The 20435-nt window shown below is 45.8% G+C and overlaps 2 protein-coding genes across 6 annotated transcripts in view; both read left to right on the forward strand.

Moving 5' to 3' along the window:
• The window catches only part of TRAK2 (trafficking kinesin protein 2), a 47347-nt gene extending 38964 nt beyond the window's left edge, over window positions 1-8383 (forward strand). For both annotated transcript variants that reach the window (XM_081210295.1, XM_081210296.1), the window contains 3 exons: window positions 2795-3070; window positions 3316-3415; window positions 4061-8383. In XM_081210295.1, the coding sequence (XP_081066421.1) occupies window positions 2795-3070; window positions 3316-3415; window positions 4061-4727 (1043 nt within the window). In that variant the 3' untranslated portion in view covers window positions 4728-8383. The remainder of the gene's footprint in view (window positions 1-2794; window positions 3071-3315; window positions 3416-4060) is intronic.
• A 1252-nt stretch (window positions 8384-9635) lies between these two features.
• Window positions 9636-20435, forward strand: part of FLACC1 (flagellum associated containing coiled-coil domains 1) — a 34250-nt gene continuing 23450 nt past the window's right edge. The window contains exons 1-6 of one of the 4 annotated variants that reach the window (XM_081181636.1): window positions 9698-9726; window positions 11860-11962; window positions 12393-12536; window positions 16377-16431; window positions 17297-17436; window positions 19239-19259. In XM_081181636.1, the coding sequence (XP_081037762.1) occupies window positions 11946-11962; window positions 12393-12536; window positions 16377-16431; window positions 17297-17436; window positions 19239-19259 (377 nt within the window). In that variant the 5' untranslated portion in view covers window positions 9698-9726; window positions 11860-11945. Of the gene's footprint in view, window positions 9727-11859; window positions 12021-12392; window positions 12537-16376; window positions 16432-17296; window positions 17437-19238; window positions 19260-20435 lie in introns of those variants that run through there. The other 3 variants (XM_081181637.1, XM_081181638.1, XM_081181639.1) reach the window with 3 other exon arrangements.

The raw sequence follows: 20435 nt of genomic DNA on the forward strand, positions 1-20435 counted from the left end.
CCAAAAATTCTGCGTACTTGTGGGGAACCGCTTGCAGCGTGCCTAGCTGCAGCTGTGACTCCTCTTCCTCTCCTTCCTGCCGGGGCACGATGCAGTGTTCAGCACAAAAGGAAGAGCCGAAGGTCAGCTGCCTCTGGTACCAAGCCAGCGTTGGGCTGTGCTTGTCCAGCCAACTCATGCCCAATACAATGGGCGTGTCCGATAGTTGAGTGACGTTGAAGCTGATGATTTCCCTGTGATTCCCAAGTCGCATCACCATTGGTGGCGTCTGCTTCACCACTTGCCCCCCTAGCAGCTCCCTGCCATCCACCGTGACAACCTGCAGGGGCAGCGTGGCAGGCAGCAACTGTATAGCGTGCCGGTCGACAAAGTCCTGCCCTATAAAGTCCGCATTGCTTCCTGAGTCAATGGTGATTGGCACGTCCATGGTGATTCCATTGGGCAGCTGGAGCGATGCGGTGAGCCTCACTACTGGTTTGGGCGGGAGGGGGTCCATGGGCTGTAAAATCTCCGGGGACTTCTTCACTGACACGTCTGGCTGGGCCCCAGTGCCTCTTCCTCCAGCCAGACTCCGTCGTTTCCCTGCTGCGTTGCTGCAGTCACCATTGCTGAGGCTGCAGTATGCTGGTGGAACCTCCGGGGACACTCTTTCGCCATATGCTGCGGATCCTCGCAGATGTAACACTTCCTGTTCCCTCTAGGAGGCTTCGCTTTCACTGCTGCCGGTGCTAGGGCTCTGGCTGCTGACTGAGCCCTTGCACTTCCAACCTCCATAGGTTCCGTCCCTCCTCCAGGCGGAGGCGTGGATTGCGCACGCGCTGCTTCTCTGGGAAGGAAGGAGGAGCCCCTGGCTGGTTCGCGCCCTCCACGCCCTTCGTCCCTGCTCCACGGACGTTCTTCCAGCCGCACCCCCACCGCCAGCGCCCTCTGAACGATCTCCTGCGTGGTCCGGGGTCTCTCCCCCCTCGCAATTTCATCTTTAACCGAGCCGTGCAATCCCTCCCAAAACGGGTCTCTTACAGGAGCCGAATCCCTGTCCCATTCCAGAGCACTGACCAAAGCGAAAAAGCGGGCATGGTACTGCCTTACGCTGGCCTTCCCTTACTTCAGTCCATGTATCTGCTGCCGAGCAAGATCCACGTCAATGCTTGATAAAAAGCATCCATCCATCGCTTTAATAAAGGCATCCGCATTTTGGAGCGCCGGATCCTTATCCCTCCACAAATTGCGCAGCCATGCTTTAGCATCTCCATGCAAATGGGACATGATGAATCCCACTTTCTCTTGTTCATCTCTAAAGTCTTTGTTCAGCAGTTGCAGTGCACACATTACATCTGCTCTAAAATTGGGGTACTGTTGCAGGTTCCCATCGAAGTGAGAGACCAGACCGCCTGTTCGTCTCCCCAACCCAATTCCCTCCTGTTTGGGTGTCAGTTGCCCTTGCTTCGTAAGCATGTCCAACCTGACCTGGAGATCCCTGTAGGCGGCAGCTGCCTCCTCCTCTCTCTTCCTGGATGCGAGAGCCTCGGCATTCAGTTGTGACACTGCTTCTCTGAGTTCCGCTATCTGCTGCTCAGCCGTCATGTTGTCTGCCGTTCGTGAGCTCGCTAGTAGGCACCCGCTTTCTCTCCTCTCCTTGAGGTCGTAGATGCCCACAACTTATGAGACGGAGCTTACTGTCAGAGCTGCTTCCAGATCCTAGCTCACAGAGGATCACGCTAGCCAGCGATCATTAAGTAAAAGTCTTTATTGAATTACAGTTTCCATTCTCAAGCTGCTGCGTGCAACTCTACGTCTAGTGGTTAGATCGGCGAAGCTCCGTCTGAGTCTCCGCCCCTTCTGCACCAACTTAATATCCTAGCCCTGCTCCACCTTTTCCGCCTGACTGTTCTCCTCTGGGTCCCTCTGCCCCCCGGGGTCTCTTCCTTCCGGGACGCTTCGGACGCTGACCCCCCAGACTCTTCTGCCTCCTTGCGCCGGGCTTTAGGACCTGGCTCCCTTTCCGGGCTGCCTACTGCGTCACTTTCCTGTGCATTTGAACTTGGCGCGCGCGCCCAACCTTCCACTTTCCGTCTGACCGTTTCTTCGCTCCCCGATGGAGGTGTGGCCACTCCTGACTCGTGCCCTCCCCCCTGTTGCGAGCTGCCAGCGCTTGATCCCTGGCGCCCTTCCTCTTCCCTGCTCTCTGGCGGTGACGCTGGTCCCGATTTCCAACTGCTCTCCTCTGATTCCCCTCTGGCTCTATCTTCCTGGGGTGTCCCCCTAGGCTCCCCCCTTGCCCTGGCCACTGGTGCTCCTTTCTGTGAATCTTCTGATTCACTGGAAAGACTCGGAGATCTCGGGTCGTCGTCATCACTCATCTTTTCTTCTGCCTTCTCCCCCTCGCTCTCTGTTTCCTCCCTTGCCCTTGCCTCTGCTCCTGAACCCCTGACAGTACCATATTCTTCTTCATGGAAAAATAAGACATTCCCCTGAAAATAAGACCTAGCACATCTTTGGGAGCAAAAATTAATATAAGACACTGTCTTATTTTTGGGGAAACAGGGTATAAATTTTTAAAATATATTCAAATAATTATTACAAAATTTTAAATAAATGAGTAAAACGTAAGGAAAAGCCTGTTAGGATATTTGTCATCACCTTTTAAAATCCTCCCAATCTGAATTTCCTTTACATCCAGTGAATTTCTCTTTCTCAATGAAGTTTTGTAAAAAATAAGATTCTATAGCTGGCTGCCTGGGATCATGCTAAGGAAGAACTCTGCCCATTTTGACATTTGTTTGTGCTCTCTTAGGTTCTCAGACCCTGTTCCATTGGCAACAGTTGGCTCAGCCTCACCTCGGCACAATTCTCGACCCACGCCCTGGCGTTGTGACAAAAGGTTTCACACCACTGTCCGAAGCTGACGGCTACCACCTCTCTGATTTTGAAGAAGATGAGGAAGAGAGGGATGAAGGCATCACCTTCCAAGTGCAGCAGTCCCCTCTTGAGGAAAAGAAACTCGCAGTGCCAAAGTCATTGGCAGGAATCTTTCTTCCACCTACTAATTTAGCAACGGTTTCCCTAGCTGGTAATGGCTGTAACAATTGTGGTGGTGGTGGTTGTTGCTTAGATTTATATCTAAACATCATAAAATCTCGGGGCAGTTCGCAGATCAGTACTTGGCTGATCTGATCTCTTACTGTGACAGCTCTCCCTTGGAAGAATAGTTTCCCCCCCTTTACTAAGTCAGGTTTTTATTTTTATTCCTTTTTTTGTCCTGCTAGTCTGTTCTCCATCTCCTTTTCATCTGATGTGTTTTTATTTATATTTTAGCTTCAAATCCAGGAAAATGTCTCTCATCTACAAACTCTACATTTACTTTTACCACCTGTAGGATTCTCCATCCATCCGATATCACTCAGGTCACCCCCAGGTAAGAAGTTTGGTGGTCACCTCAGAATTCTGCTTGCCATCAAATGAGAGCCAGTGTGGTGTAGTGGTTAAGAGCGGTAGACTCGTAATCTGGTGAACCGAGTTCGCGTCTCCGCTCCTCCACATGCAGCTGCTGGGTGATCTTGGGCCAGTCACACTTCTCTGAAGTCTCTCAGCCTCACTCACCTCACAGAGTGTTTGTTGTGGGGGAGGAAGGGAAAGAAGATTGTTAGCCGCTTTGAGACTCCTTGTTGTTGTTTAGTCGTTTAGTTGTGTCCGACTTTTCGTGACCCCATGGACCAGAGCACGCCAGACACTTAGGGTAGTGATAAAGCGGGATATCAAATCCATACTCTTCTTCTGTATCCAAGTGATCCATAATTTTGTATTTAGCTGCACAGAACGGTTATGCATTTAGCTAATTGCAGTTACCTTTTCTTGTTTTAAAACTTTTGAAAAGGGATAGGAACAGGGAAGGAAAAAGGAGAGATGATTTGTGGGGTGTTGCTGGTAAAGAAAAGGTGTGACGAGGACTTTGGAGCCTTGTTACAGCACATAGAAGTCCTGCCCTTCATTTCTGAAAGATTTCTGCTTTTCTTTTGCCCTTGGTATAGCGAATGTAATTTTCTCTTGCTTTGTTTTCTAGTGCTTCGTATGCCCCTTTGTGCTCTGGAAGTGGCAGCAGTTCAAGCAGTACAGTCACAAGCTCCCCATCCGCGTCCTACAGGCTTAGTATTGGAGAATTCCTGACAAGCGCAAGAGACTCGACCATGACTTTCAGTACAAGCTTAGCTAAGCTTCTGCAAGAGCAAGGCATCTCAGCCAAGGTCTACAACAGTCCAGTCTTGGAGAAAGTGCCGCCGTTGCAGTCTCTCAAGATACTTGCCGTTCCCTCAACGCCACCCAATTCTCCTCTGCATTCCCCTTGTCCTTCCCCTTTGCCGTTTGAGTCCCGAGTGAACGCGTCTGAAAACTTTTTGGCCTCTCGGCCCGCCGAAACGTTACTGCAGGAGATGTACGGACAGAAAACCTCTAATCCTCCCGACGCAGGACAGCTGAAGATGAACCTGGTGGAGAGACTGAAGAAGCTGGGCATTGTCAGAGCTGTCAAACAGCCGGAGGCAGGGGACAGTGGGAAGGTTCAGGGGGCAAAGAGTGGTCTCCACCGGCATGACTCTGCTGCGTATGTAAGTGCAGGCAGCAATCTGATGGGTGGGCTGAGAAGGAACCACAGCCTTCCCGTCTTGATCGGGGCACTTGGAGGTCCAGTGAGCACATCCTCCGCAAAAATGGAAATTCTAGAGGAGAAGTGAGCAGTTCACCATGGTTGACCTTTAGCAGAGGAAATGATACAAAATGCATGGACTTGGTTAAGAGGTTAAGAGGAGGTTTAAAAAGAGGGTTGTTGTTGGAGGCTGGTATATGGGAGGGAGGACTTTGCATGGAGTATGGAAAAGAAGTCATACATTTTAAGCGAGAGGAGGAAAAGGAAGGAAACCAAAGTTTAATTTTGAGAGCACTGAAATTTCTAATCGTCCATCATGATCAATAGGAGGGCAGCACAAACAAATTCATTGCATTTTCAAGCTTTGCATGGAACAGTAAATATCTACGCAAGTCCTGTATCTTCTGTGTATTTTGTCAGGTGCTGTCTTAAGAGATGCTGCCACTGAAATGTAATTCTAAGGAAAGAGGCAGAAGGGGCGGTGTCGCAGCCACTCTCCCAGTACTGCTGTCGCTGCTGCTGACCTGGACAGGGCAGGGCAGGGAGGTCAATGCTGCACAGTGACACTGGTGAGAATGCTGGATTGGGTCCGCCAGCGCACCTGCACAGCCCTGACCTCAGTGATGCCCTGCTCCATTCGGGTATGTGGCAGCAGCGCCAGAGTCTGGAGGGCAGTACCGCTGCACCATTCCAGCTTTCCCTGCAGAGGAGCAAAATATCTGTTAAATACTGGTCCGAAATGTTTTAGGAGAGAGGATAGCTTCATTTTTGAATTTAAAATACAAATACCAATGGAATGAATATGGGCTCTCCTAAAAATTAAGCACCACAAGCTTAGCAGAGAAAATACTTGTGATTCATATTTAGCAGGGCATAATTATGACAACATGTCCTGTTGCACAAGTTGAAAAAAGAAAACCCCTCTCAGGCAAATATTTACAAGGAAGTAAAATCGAGGTCCTTTATTTTAGGGTACATTATTTACTTAGATCGGGAGCATATATTTAGCAGAAACAGAGCAATGTGTTTGACGTTCTCCATCTATGTTTGGGTCATGTTGAATACCGGAATGGTCTTTTCCATAGATGTGTGACACAACCTCAGTCTGAAATGTTCGTGGCTCCAAGCCACAGTCTGGGAAGATCACTTTTATAGCTAAATCAGTTTTCTTCTGATTCTTGGTAGACTTCGCCTGTACGGCTTTCATAGAGGAGAAAATCAAATGCACAAAGCAGCATGCATAACTTTCCGTGTTAATGTGGAACCAAGATAGCAGTGGTTTCTTTTCATGCTGCAGTAGACAAAAGCCTTGGCATTGCTAAAAGGAGAGGAAGAGAAACCTTTTCTTGTTGATAAGATAATGTTCTGAATGAATTATTGTGTGATGGAAAGTTTTCTTTTTTTGTTTTGCCAGAATGAGCAGATAGAAATTTGGTCTCTCTCTGGATAGTTTGGATGTGAGGCAGAGGCAGGAGAAGGGAAGAGGAAGCACACACCTAACTTGGGTATCTCCCTGTTTTCACACTTTCTGTGTGACGGCTGAAGTGGAAACTTGAGATACAGAACCTCTATGCACATCTAAAAGGCATGAAGCTATTCGCATGAGGATATTCGTGATACGCTTGCAGTGAGCTCCGTGGTAAAATAGAGCACAAATGGTGGCTGGGTGACCTGACAAGACTCCGGTTACTTCAAGTTATAACCACCAATTCTAAACAAATTAACTGCAAACCAAGCCATCAGGTCTTTTATATCCATGTGTGATTTGCCACATGATTTTTCTCCTCTTAACCAATCCCTTAGGTGGGGATTTCTGGTGGTTTCTGTAAAGCAAAAGTTTCCACAAACGTTTACACCCAAGTGCTTTTGTCAACTGATCTCCCTCAGTATCACCTATGAGCATATATAATAGCTCCATAGGTTGTGGAAACGAAATGAAATCCTGTAAATAGTAAATGTTTATTTATAAATGACTATTAACTGTATACGGGTTGACTACATTTTAAATGGCAAGCACGTTCTGAAAATCTGAAAGCGCTCTGAGTGCATTTCCTTCTTGGTGTATGAAACCTTGCATTCCTTGGCAAGAAAAATAAAAAGGGAATTTTGCTTAATTTCTTAAACTTGGAGTCCAACACATCCTGTTGTGTTTCTGCAGCAGTAGAGAAAGATTAGGTAATGAAATGGTAGCATTTCCCCAGGCAAACCAGCAATACTTGGAGGGAAACAAGCACAACCTTTCTGTTAGCAAGTTAAGGTATGTCTGATTTATGTAATCTGTAAATTCTTTCCGCGATCTTTTGATTAAAATAATAATAATCTAGGATGAGTGGATTTCTAACGGGCTTTCGTGTAACTGCGTCTGTTTTTAAGTTATACTGTATGCACCCTGTTATCCGTGGATGAAGCAGACCATATTCATGTAAAATTTAATTTTGTATATTCAGTAAATGCATGTTCAGCTGTTCAAAGAGAGCTTTCCCCCCCCCCTCCCCTTTCCAAGAAGGTTAGAAAGAAATATCAGTTCAGCAAAGTTGAAAGCCTGGTCTAGTCCCTGATGGGGACCCCTGCTTAATACAGTGGTTGTCGTCCCATCAGAGTGAAGCCAGTGGTAGCAAGGAAGAAAACCTATTTGTATCCACAGTTGTTCAAGTGCATTTTGTACAGTGTGCCTCAAGTCCATTCTCTCAGCGAAACAGTACCTTTGTGCCAAAACCCCTCTCAGGCATGAGCCTTGGAGCATAGAGTACCATAAAACCAATTCAAGAGATGGTAGTATAGATTCAAAAAATACAAGTGACCCTCTGTGACATCCCAGATTCTTACAGTATAAAGCGGCTTTTTCTGACAGCAGTGGTTTAGCCATCCATAATGGCAGCCCTGTAGGATGTCTGAAGTGGGACGCGGGAGGCGCTGTGGGTTAAACCACAGAGCCTAGGACTTGCCGATCAGAAGGTCGGCGGTTCGAATCCCCGCAATGGGGTGAGCTCCCGTTGCTCAGACCCTGCTCCTGCCAACCTAGCAGTTCGAAAGAACATCATAGTGCAAGTAGATAAATAGGTACCGCTCTGGCGGGAAGGTAAATGGCGTTTCCGTGCGCTGCTCTGGTTTGCCAGAAGCGGCTTAGTCATGCTGGCCACACGACCCGGAAGCTGTATGCCGGCTCCCTCGGCCAATAAAGCGAGATGAGCGCCACAACCCCAGAGTCGGCCACGACTGGACCTGATGGTCAGGGGTCCCTTCACCTTTACCCTTTAGGATGTCTGAAAGGAAATAATTATCATGCGAACAAGGAGACAATGCAGCTATCCATCTTTTTACTAACGTATATACTTGAAAATGGGTACTATACTTGGGTGTGCCAACTGAGCACAAAAGACACACGTAATATAAATCAATATTGAAGATTTTCATTACGTACTATGAACTCAACGCACATTTGATAAATAAACAATATGTTTCAGTCTCTGTGCTTCTTGAACCAGAAAGCTGATTTTTTAAAAACAACCAAATGCATATCCGAATGGTTATACATATTAGTTGTTTCTTTTACAGCCAAAAAGGTAAAATGTATCTCAGCTGAAGGGGAAAAACTTATATAAGCCGTATAGAAAAGAGTGAAGCTTTGTCTCAGCAGGTTTTGCAACTTTTCTTATAATCAGTGGCAGATTGTTTTTGCACATGACTTTATTTTGAAGTGGAAACCAAGTGTTACAAATAAATGCATAAAAACCCTTTTGCACAGTTTTGGTTGTACAGTGATTTCTTCCAAACATTGCTAATGTGTCATTTCATGTTGTTGTCCTCCTAGCTTCTGCATTGCCATAAAGCAAGATTGATTGACTAAATGGTGCCAACATAATTGTCCTTGGCCAATTGAAAATAAAATAATAAAGACTATCAAGATGTGAACACAACATATCTCATAGAACTTGACAAAGTAGCTCAGTAAATATTAGTGGAATAGTTACTTGCTTTTATTCACTGCCCTGAAAGAAAGGAAAATCTGAGTTCTGCATGCCACATGTACAGCTCATTGTCATTTGCTTCTACCAATAACGTAGTGAAACCTTCCTTCCTGTAGCACCTTAAAGACCAACTAAGTTAGTTCTTGGTATAAGCTTTCGTGTGCATGCACACTTCTTCAGATACACCTACAGGAAGGAATTTTTTTATTTTGACTATGGCAGACCAACACGGCTACCTATCTGTAGTGAAACCTGTTTCAGGGATGAGCCTGACTGCTATTGGTACAGTAAAATGCAAATTCTAATGTGGTAATTGCATATGCAGATGTGCTCTTCGTGAAGCAGGAGGTGTATGAAGCTTGGACGTGGTGTTGTGTGTGAATGAATGTACAAGCAAGTTGTGGTGTGTGTAACAAATTGGGGAGGAAGGGTGGGATATAAATTTAATAAATAAAATAGCGAATCGCCTAAAAATTGGCCAAGGAAGGACATGTTCCTTTAGTTATCGCAAAGGCTCGACTACTGAGTGATCTTTATGCTCACTTTTAATGTACTGTTCCCATGCTTTTACCTTCTAATGGTTTTGTAATTCAGAATCCGAGAGTAAGCTGAATGCCTCTTTGTTTTTGGAACAGATAGGTTTAAGCGCAATCTATATTCCCAACTATAAGGGACGCGGGTGGCGCTGTGGGTTAAACCGCAGAGCCTAGGGCTTGCCGATCAGAAGGTCGGCGGTTCGAATCCCCGCGACGGGGTGAGCTGCCGTTGCTCAGACCCTGCTCCTGCCAACCTAGCAGTTCGAAAGAACATCATAGTGCAAGTAGATAAATAGGTACCGCTCTGGCGGGAAGGTAAATGGCGTTTCCGTGCGCTGCTCTGGTTTGCCAGAAGCGGCTTAGTCATGCTGGCCACATGACCCGGAAGCTGTATGCCGGCTCCTAATAGTCAGGGGTCCCTTTACCTTTATATTCCCAACTATATTGCAGGGCCAAGCTTGTCTGCGTACTGTGCCTTTAAGAGTGGAATGGAAGGAAACGCAAGAGTAAGCTTGTTGCCATGGTGAGAAAGAAAACTTAAATCACCCAGAGAGAAAAGAAGAGGAAGGAAAAAGTGCAAGCAGTAAGACATACTGGCTGCCTTAATCCCCCAGCTTCGGGTTTAAATTCACAGAATGGAGACTGCAAAGTAGTGAGATGTTATAGCTGTGGTTTCTCTTGGTTGCTTTTAAGTTGTCCCCTTTTAACAGAGCTGGCCCAGGACATTTGGACAAATGATCTCCCCCATGACAGCAAGTGTCCCCACAATCCTGAAACTCTTGCTCTGACAAAGTGCACTAACTATTCAAATCATTTGTCTTATGTTCCCACATCTTTAACATGACAAAAATTGGAATCCTTTCAGCACCAAATAATTATATTTTAGAGAACAATGTGTACAGTTGTTTACCATAGTTATAAAATTACACATAAACCTAAAATAGAAAATGGATTTTTCCCCCCTTTCCCAAGCTTCTTTAGGTATGCGTGCATTTTAAGTATTTCAAAGACTTCAGTGTGTTTGGATATTCTGCTATTTATTTTTTAAAATCTGTTTTGTTTGAAATTGCATAATATATTTTACTGTGGTGGTTCCATTATGGCAGAGTTTTCCAAACTATGTTGTGACACATTAGTGTGTTGGCTGCAGTGTTTAGGTGTGTCTCAAATCTTCCATTCTTGGGCAAGGTGATTGAGCAGGTGATTGCTGAATGTGGACCATTTGGATCCCTTCCAGTCGGATTCAGGTCTCATCATGGGACTGAAACTGCCTTGGTTGCGTTGGTCGATGATCTCCGGCGGGCTAGGGACAAAGGTGAAAGTTCTGCTAGATCTCTCTGCGGCCTTTGATACCCTCGACCACGACATCCTTCTGGACCGTCTAGTGGGGCTGGGAGCTGGGGGCACTGTTATACAGTGGTTCTGCTCCGTCCTCCTGGGCCGAGTTCAGAAAGTGGTGTTGGGGGTTGAATGTTCAGACCCCTGGGCTCTCACTTGTGGGGTGTCTCAGGGTTCTGTCCTCTCCCCCATGCTTTTTAACATCTACATGAAGCCGCTACATGAAGAGCTCATCCTGGGGTTTGGACTGGGTGTTCATCAGTATGAGGATGATACCCAGCTCTAACAATCTTTTAAATTGGAACCAGTGAATGTCCTGTGTGAGTGTCTGGAAGCGGTTGGAGGATGGATGGCGGCCAACAGATTGAGAGCCAGAGTGAGAGCCAGTGTGGTGTAGTGGTTAAGAGCGGTAGTCTCGTAATCTGGGGAACCGGGTTCGCGTCTCCGCTCCTCCACATGCAGCTGCTGGGTGACCTTGGGCTAGTCACACTTCTCTGAAGTCTCTCAGCTCCACTCACCTCACAGAGTGTTTGTTGTGGGAGAGGAAGGGAAAGGAGAATGTTAGCCGCTTTGAGACTCCTTAAAGGGAGTGAAAGGCGGGATATCAAATCCAAACTCTTCATTGAGGTTGAATCCTGACAAGACAGAAGTAATGTTTTTGGGGGACAGGGGGCGGGTGGGTGTGGGGGACTCCCTGGTCCTGAATGGGGTAACTGTGCCCCTGAAGGACCAGGTGTGCAGCCTGGGAGTCATTTTGGACTCGCAGCTGTCCATGGAGGCGCAGGTCAATTTTGTGTCCAGGGCAGCTGTCTATCAGCTCCATATGGTACGGAGGCTGAGACCCTACTTGCCCGCGGACTGTCTGGCTAGAGTGGTGCATGTTCTGGTTATCTCCCGCTTGGACTAATTCAATGCGCTCTACGTGGGGCTACCTTTAAAGGTGACCCAGAAACTACATGTGGCAGCTAGACTGGTAACTGGGAGCGGCCGCCGAGACCACATAACACCGGTCTTGAAAGACCTACATTGGCTCCCCGTACGTTTCCGAGCACAATTCAAAGTGCAGGTGCCGACCTTTAAAGCCCTAAACGGCCTCAGCCCAGTATACCTGAAGGAGTGTTTCCACCCCAATCATTCAGCCCAGATGCTGAGGTCCAGCTCCGAAGGCCTTCTGGCGGTTCCCTCGTGAGAAGCCAAGTTGCAGGGATCCAGGCAGAGGGCCTTCTCGGTAGTGGCACCCTCCCTGTGGAACGCCCTCCCATCAGATGTCAAGCAAATAAGCAACTATCTGACTTTTAGAAGACATCTGAAGGCAGCCCTGTTTAGGGAAGTTTTTAATGTCTGACGTTTTATTGTATTTTTAATATTTTGTTGGAAGCTGCCCAGAGTGGCTGGATAAACCCTCTGTGCCTTACTTGAGAGAGGAGGCTGCTCTGTCTGAAGGGTCCCAAGTCCAGTTGAAAGATGATGAACCATAAGAAGTGAGAGCAGGAGACTTGGAGGATACCCATCAACACTTCCCAGCCAGTAGGCACACGGGTCCCCGGTCCCCATAGTCTTGCCCACCATGGTGTAGCATGTTATGCTTCTATGTAAATCTGTGGCCCTTCAGAACACCCAACTCCATTAGCCCCGGCCAGCATGACCAACGTTTGTGGATAATGAGAGCTGTAGCCAGCAACATATAGAGAACCACAAGTTCCTCATCACTCATTTAAATTATAGTAATTATACATTCACAGGCCTTTTATACTAAAAAGACTGCTTTCTTTTAGCTGTCTCCCATACCTTGTTTCCAAATCTTCACATTCTAAAGCACATTCTACCGGCTTAGAGGAGCACCTTCCTTCCCCTGCAAACACATAAAGCAGTCTGTGTCTCTGATGTTCCATTTTGCCTCCCCATCTACAGGGTTTTGATCGCAGAAGCCCCAAGAACAGCAGACATGTCCCAGCCCCAGTCCCAGACCTTGTACTGCCCCTGCTGGGATCCTTGGAAGACAGGATACAAAAGACTGGACAGAGCTAAGGCAGGCACGCTGTCTCAGAAGCCCAAGTAAGTGGGGAAGTGTTCAACATTGGTGGAGAAGCAATAACATCACTTGGTTTAATAGCAAACTCAGAGTCTCTGTCCCATCCGATATGGACATCCTTTTTATTGTGCATTCATGATGATCTGTGCTCATTATGCTGTTGGGGCAGGTTATACACAACACGGTCGGCACCTGCAAAAGCTCTAAGGCCGCCACACTGCTTCGTCTTTCATCAATGCATTTCCCATAACTTTGTGCTGAAATCCGGTAACTCTGCGTGCCACAAATGTTCTGGTTTACTTAGTTGTGCACTTGTTCTATAGCCCCTCTGGACAGCATTGGTGAAGCATCGCAGATCAAACTGAAGCAGAAAGAATCCGCCACAAATGCTGACTGTCAGCTACTCTCCCACGATTTCAGCCAGGAGTCTCCCCCATCCATTTCCACAAGATGCTGGAAATGGAAACTAGGACTTCCTGCAGGCAAAAACTAGGGTCTGCCATTGAGCTAAAACCCTTGTGGTGTTCCATACCTTTCGGATTTTGCAATGATTTACCGTATTTTTTGCTCTATAAGACACACTTTTCCCCTCCTAAAAAGTAAGGGAAAGAAAAGCTCAATATGGAGGCCGAATGGCCAAAGTATTGGGAAATCTTGGAACAAGATGGAGATAAATTGAAGTTACAGAGTCATGAGAAACTGAAATCTAAAGTACGAGATTGGCTCCATTATTATCAAATAATGGAGGTTTACAAACAAGATAGGAAAATTGGCTTCCAGGTGGAGAAATCAAAATTAGAAACTGAATTGTTAGAACCCAATACTAAGAATTTGTCAAGAATGTATAATTTGCTGCTGAAATGGAATACACAAGATGAAACAGTTAAATCGGCTATGATTAAGTGGGCACAGGACATTGGTCATAACATTATGTTTGCTGACTGGGAATGGTTGTGGAACACCGGTATAAAATTTACGGCATGTAATGCCTTAAAGGAAAATATTATGAAAATGATCTACAGGTGGTACATGACCCCAGTCAAGCTAGCAAAAATTTATCACTTGCCTGACAATAAGTGTTGGAAGTGTAAAGAAACTGAAGGTACTTTCTACCACCTTTGGTGGACGTGCCCGAAGATTAAGGCTTTCTGGGAAATGATATATAATGAAATGAAAAAGGTACTTAAATGTACTTTCCCTAAGAAACCAGAGGCCTTTCTCTTGGGCATTGTCGGCCAATTGGTGTCAAAGAAAGATAGAATCTTCTTTATGTATGCTACGACAGCAGCAAGAATACTCATCGCAAAGTATTGGAAGACGCAAGATCTACCCACCGTGGAAGAATGGCAGATGAAAGTGATGGACTATATGACACTGGCTGAGATGACTGGCAGAATCCGTGATCAGAGGAAAGAGACGGCGGAAGAGGACTGGAAGAAATTTAAAATTTACCTTAAGAACTATTATAAAATTGATGAATGCTAAAATGCCGAGGTGTTGAGAGAAAAAGGGATACAGTGACATAAGATTAAGCCAAAGAAAGGACTAAGAGGACACATATTTGATAAAATTGCTTAGAAGCTGCTGAAATAACTTAGTAAATTGGGATGCAGAAAGGGGAGGTATGGGGGAGTCCGAGAAATGAGGGTTATGGAAAAAAGGTTATGAAATTATACATGTTTGTTTGTCTTTTTATTTGTTTGTATTGTTTAAAAAATGTTGTAAAACCAATAAAAAAATTTATATATAAAAAAAAAAAGTAAGGGAAAGTGTATGTGCGTCTTATGGAGCAAATGCAGGCTGCACGGCTAAGCCAGAACAGGGAGAGGGAGCGCTGCGCAGCACGGAGCTCTGTCCCTTCCCCCACCTCCCAGAAAAGCCCCCAAGAGCCACGCTCCCTTTAAAGAGCGTGCGGCTCTTGCTGGAGGTGGGTGAAGGGACAGAGGGCAGCTTACCCACGTTCAGCCTCTTCCGGGCAGGGGGAGCCTTCATCCCGCTGCCCGAGAGAGGCTTCAGCGGCTATCCCAGAAGCCAGAACAGCAAGAGGCTATCCCTGAAACCAGATCCCTCTTGCTGTTCTGGCTTCTGGGATTCAGAATATTTTTTTTCTTGTTTTCCTCCCCCCAAAACAAGGTGTGGCTTATCGTCTGGGGCATCCTATAGAGGGGGAAATACGGTACATGTTTGTTTTTTTCTGTCCATCGTCTTGCGTATCCTACATAAAGGTGCTTAAGAAATGTTTTTTAAAAATCAATTGGCATGTAAATATTTGTCATTTGTTCTTTGTTATTCCACCTGATTCTCCTAATTTGCTAATAGGAATGATGATGCTCTGACCTAGCTCACTGGAAGCCTAGAAGGCTGCTCTAAGGAGAGAGAAGGGTAGGCGTAAACATCTCGTCTCTCTTCCTTCTTACTACCTTAGGAACTGGTTCTTTTGCTCGTGTGTGGCTGGCGGACGCCAGGAAGATGCCAGTAATGCCACTATCATGCTGTCTTTTTAAATGTCACCGGGACAATTCCCAGGCACCTTCAGCTTCTCCCCATCATGGAATTTTTCAGGGAAGGGAGTCCAGAAGGGCCTTCCCTTATTCTCTCCCACCCCCCTGGCTCCCCACCCCATTCTTGCTCCATTAGTCCCAGGTACATCTAGTTTGCCACTGCAAAAACAAGGTGCTGAACTGGCCCAGCAGTTCTCTTCCTATGCTCTCATGTTATGTAGATGCCTCCATAATAAGATTTATTTCTATATTTTAATATCATTTATATCCTGCCTTTTCTGCCCAGTTAGGGTGCTCCATAGTGGTTTGGATAGGAACACTAAAACCTTCACATGTGCACAAACTCACCGTACTCATACAGCAAGGCAACACAAAAAACGAAACCACATTTCCCCCAAACGACAGTTGTGAAATGCTTCAAATTAGTGAATGTTGTGGGCAAGCTTCCAGGTATCTCTGGATTGCTTCCATTGTATTTTACAGTACAGTATTACAAAACCACAGAGCCTAGGACTTGCCAATCAGAAGGTCGGCGGTTCGAATCCCCGCAATAGGGTGAGCTCCCGTTGCTCGGTCCCTGCTCCTGCCAACCTAGCAGTTCAAAAGTATGTTAAAGTGCAAGTAGATAAATAGGTACCACTCTGGCAGGAAGGTAAACGGCATTTCCGTGCGCTGCTCTGGTTTGCCAGAAGTGGCTTAGTCATGCTGGCCACATGACCCGGAAGCTGTACACCAGCTCCCTCGGCCAATAAAGCGAGATGAGCGCCGCAACCCCAGAGTCGGTCACAACTGGACCTAATGGTCAGGGGTCCCTTTACCCTTTACCTTTATTACAAACCAAACTATTCCAGTAGTCTCCTGTTGCATGTGCTTGCTGCCATGAGAGAATCAGAAGCAGAAGGAATCCTGTGTATAAACACTGTAATCCTGCTTAGCTGAAGAACAGGTAACATCGATGGATTGAAAGCGACAAGCAGTGCTATAGCTCTTCTGCAAAATGCAAAGCAATTATAAGCAAATGTCGAATGGAATCATTGTACAAGCTGGCAGCTATTTATTTGAAAGCGGATGATGGATCAGTCAAGCGAATTGCTACAAGGAAAATTCTTCAGACAACTCAGTTGTCAAGTTTTTAAAAGCTTGAGAAGCAACATGCCTTCCCTGCTGCTGTGTACAGAAATCCAGTTATCAAAGTGTAACTTTATATGCATTCATATAAAAAATAATTATCTTACGTGAGAAGATGTAACTTTCAGAAATAAACTTTCTTTCCATCTGTGTATAAGAGAAACTCATGGATCCTGTTTTGAATGGGATAGCGAAAGGGGTATTTTTACAAGTCACATCATTGTCTTGTTTCAGACTGAAATTTTGCAGACCTAACGCACAACCACTAAGAAGCAGGGAGCCTCGAGATGTGAGTAGAACAAAACATTTCTTCCCTTTTTAAATTTGCAGTCTTCTTTCCTTCCTCTTTGCAACAACCTTCTTAAGTAAGAAAAACAAGTTTCGATTTTGGAAGAGTCTTCATAGTTCAAAGACCCCAAACTCTGTTTCTATACTTTTCAGTTACCATATTTTTTGCTCTATAAGACTCACTTTTTCCCTCCTAAAAAGTAAGGGGAAATGTGTGTGCGTCTTATGGAGCGAATGCAGGCTGCACAGCTATCCCAGAAGCCAGAACAGCAAGAGGGATTGCTGCTTTCACTGTGTAGCGATCCCTCTTGCTGTTCTGGCTTCTGGGATTCAGAATATGTTTTTTTCTTGTTTTCCTCCTCCAAAAACTCAGTGCATCTTGTGGTCTGGTGTGTCTTACTTATAGAGCGAAAAATCCAGTATATTATATACAACTTATATTAATGTCTACTCAGGGTCCATCCTGTTTATAGTTGAGGAAGATATTTTAGATCCAAAATCCAGAGTGAAGTTCACTCACTGTTGTCAGTGCCCATTGATGGGATTTTCAGTGGGCTTTCTTCCAGTAAAAAAGAAATTTCGCAGCTCTCTAAAATGTATTTGGATGGATTTCTAGAGGAAAAGAGTCCAGCCTTGAAGTTACGGAAGCATCCCGAGGCTGAGAACGGCTTAACTGAAAAGTTTTGCTCCAATAAAATGCGCCCAACTCCTTGTTCTGTGTACCTCCTTTGTGTAGCACAAACGCAACGCCCTTGAGAATATGGTGCTTTACTTAAAAATAAATAAATGCATCTGTCAGTTTGAGGAGCACTGGATTTTAAATGCTAGGATTCCACAGAGTGCAGTCCCTTTTGTTTTAACCCCAGATATCAAAGGAGATTGAAGATGAGATCACTCCTGGCTTTACCGTGTCTCACAGTAAGGATCGTATCTGTGTCACGCTGGGCGAGGAATTCTTTGAGAAGAAAAAGCCTGACGAGGAACTTCCCAAGCCCCCTGTGCTCAGGTAATCTTACACAAGTAACTAGCATTCTTCCTGACTTGAGGACTTGAGGATATATGATGCAGCAGTGTTGGCTGGAGGTCAACGACAGGTGGAGTCAATTAATTCCACTTGCTCTGCATTCTCCCTGCTGAGTTCAAGGGCTAAATGGAGGGCAAGACAAAGGAAGCTGGCAGCCAGGGCTACCCCCTAGACTGCTTGTAAGAAGGGGGGCTGGCTAAAAGGCAGACTGAGATTGGTGGGGCAGTGCCCACACCCCATAATGGACCAGCCTCCTCTGTTCCACAAGTGTGTGAAGAATCAATAAAACAGTAACAACATTTATGTAAGGGAATTTTCACATTGGTCATGCAGGGTATCTGTAGACGTGTTGCATTTCCTTCAACCTAGCAAGGGAGTTAAATAATAACAACAACAACAACAATATTATTTATATCCCATCCATCTGGCTGGGCTTCCCCAGCCACTCTGGGTGGCTTCCAAAAAAATATTAAAATACTGTAATACATCAAACATTAAAAGCTTCCCTAAACAGGGCTGCCTTCAAATGTCTTCTAAAAGTCTGGTAGTAGTTGTTCTCTTTGACATCTGGTGGGAGGGTGTTCCACAGGGAAGGCGCCACTACCGAGAAGGCCCTCTGCCTGGTTCCCTGTTACTTGGCTTCTCGCAGTGAGGGAACTGCCAGAAGGCCCTCGGTGCTGGACCTGTGTCCAGGTAAAACGATGGGGGTGGAGACGCTTGCCAAATGTGGGCAACGTTCACACAAATTTATTCTTGTTCCTTTACGTGTGGAGGCATCATGTGGTGATACAGTTCCACCGTCTAATGCCTTTTGAGCCCACTATAAACGTCAACAAGTTTGTTAATAATGGTTTCTCTCGGTTCCTCGTTTTCTTCATGTGTTTCCCCCTCATATAATGCATCGTTGTATCTTTATTTCCACTGGCATATGCATTTATATGCACTTTCCCCTAATGTATGGCAGCTTTTTGGTTGCGTTTCAGTTTGCGTATTGTTGTAGGAAGTGTGAATTATGTAGATACGCATTAAAATGTGGACCAAACCAAATTTTTCATCCATCCTTGTTGGTGATAGTTGTGCCTTCACAAACACACACACGTTATCTTTGTACCTTTGTCCAGAAAGTCTATTGAAGGTCCTCAGTTTAGCCACCTGAAGACACACGTCATGATGCATTGTGTCCTGTGTGCCTCTTGGTTATGTTCGTCACTGGGCTGCAGTGAATATAATTCCTGTGTACGTCATCTGCATCCAGACAGGTGACTTGCAAAGGCATTGGAAGAAGCAGAATTCAGTTTGTAACTTGCATATGCACACACAGTACTGTGTAGATCAGTCCTTTGATACAGTGGTGCCTCGCAAGACGAAATTAATCCGTTCTGCGAGTCTCTTCATCTAGCGGTTTTTTCGTCTTGCGAAGCAACCCTATTAGCGGCTTAGCGGATTAGCGCTATTAGCGGTTTAGCGGTTTAGCGGCTATTAAAGGCTTAGCGGCTTAGCGGCTAAAAGGCTATTAGCGGCTTAGAAAAAGGGGGGGAGCGGAAAAAAATCGGAACAAGCCCATAGGGAGAATCGTCTTGCGAAGCAGCTCAAAAACGGAAAACCCTTTTGTCTAGCGGGTTTTCCGTCTTGCAAGGCATTCGTCTTGCGGGGCACCACTGTACATCTATTTTGAAATGAGAATGTGTTTAGCTGACAGTAGTGGTGCCTTTACAGCATCTCTCTCTCTCTCTCTCTCTCTCTCTCTCTCTCTCTCTCTCTCTCTCTCTTAACTCTCTTTGCAGTTCTCCACCTAAGCTTGAAACGTAAGTACAATCTACCCGCCCCTCACACAACCCCGTCACCTCAGCTTCCTTTTTGTGCATTACAGTAACTATTGTTACTTAAGATATCCTCCTCCCGGTTTCTTTCCCCCACTTCAGTGCCACCCCTTCTTCCAGGATATTGCTTTGACAGGAACTTGCAAGATGTATTGTGGCTCAGTAAGTCACTGCACATTGTTACCCTGGCAACAAGAATTATTGCCAGGAGGAAGGCCTGAGGCCCTGTTCCATTTGACACTACTGGTTTACGCTCGTTTATCTCTCTCTCACACACACAAACACACATCCCTGCTCTGGAGTACTAATTGTCTGCAGTGGACTTTTTTGGGGGGTGTTCAGTGTTTTCACTTTTGCTCCTCTATGTGGAGTATTTGACGCATACTGGGAATAAACTATGCTTACCTGTCTGACAGTCAGCCTTAGATTTCTCCCTACTGGCGGGGCATTGCAGGGTTTCATCACTGACTGCCCATCTATAGCTATGAAAAGAAGAAAGCTGAACATTGCAGTCCCCTAGTTTGATTGCAACTAAATTACCGTATTTTTTGCTCTATAAGACTCACTTTTTCCCTCCTAAAAAGTAAGGGGAAATGTGTGTGCGTCTTATGGAGTGAATGCAGGCTGCGCAGCTATCCCAGAAGCCAGAACAGCAAGAGGGATTGCTGCTTTCACTGCGCAGCGATCCCTCTTGCTGTTCTGGCTTCTGAGATTCAGAATATATTTTTTCTTGTTTTCCTCCTCCAAAAACTCGGTGCGTCTTGTGGTCTGGTGCATCTTAAAGAGCGAAAAATATGGTATTGTGCTGGAATTTTCCCTCACTCCCAAATCTGTCCTGGAGCATTGGGGAGAACCTCAAATCAGATTCAGGGAGCATACAGTGCAAGGAGAGGCAGAGCGCTTCCCCTTGCGGAAGGAGAAATCCTTGCGTGGACCTTAGTGCTTTATTGAATGCAATTTGGTTTGCTTGGCACTTAATCTGGACTGGGATTCTCTCCCAAGAAGGTTGTTTTTAGCCAAGCGATTATAGGACCATTGCATTGCCAGTTACTAATGTTGTGAATAGTCGTTGTGCCAGTCTTCTATACATTTGAGGTTTGTTCTGCCTGTTCTGTTTCATGGCTTTTAGGCTCACTGTTAACAATGTATGTGTGTGCGCGT

Source organism: Podarcis bocagei (genome assembly GCF_964188305.1).
Source record: "Podarcis bocagei genome assembly, chromosome: 1".
Taxonomy (NCBI): Eukaryota; Metazoa; Chordata; class Lepidosauria; order Squamata; family Lacertidae; genus Podarcis; species Podarcis bocagei.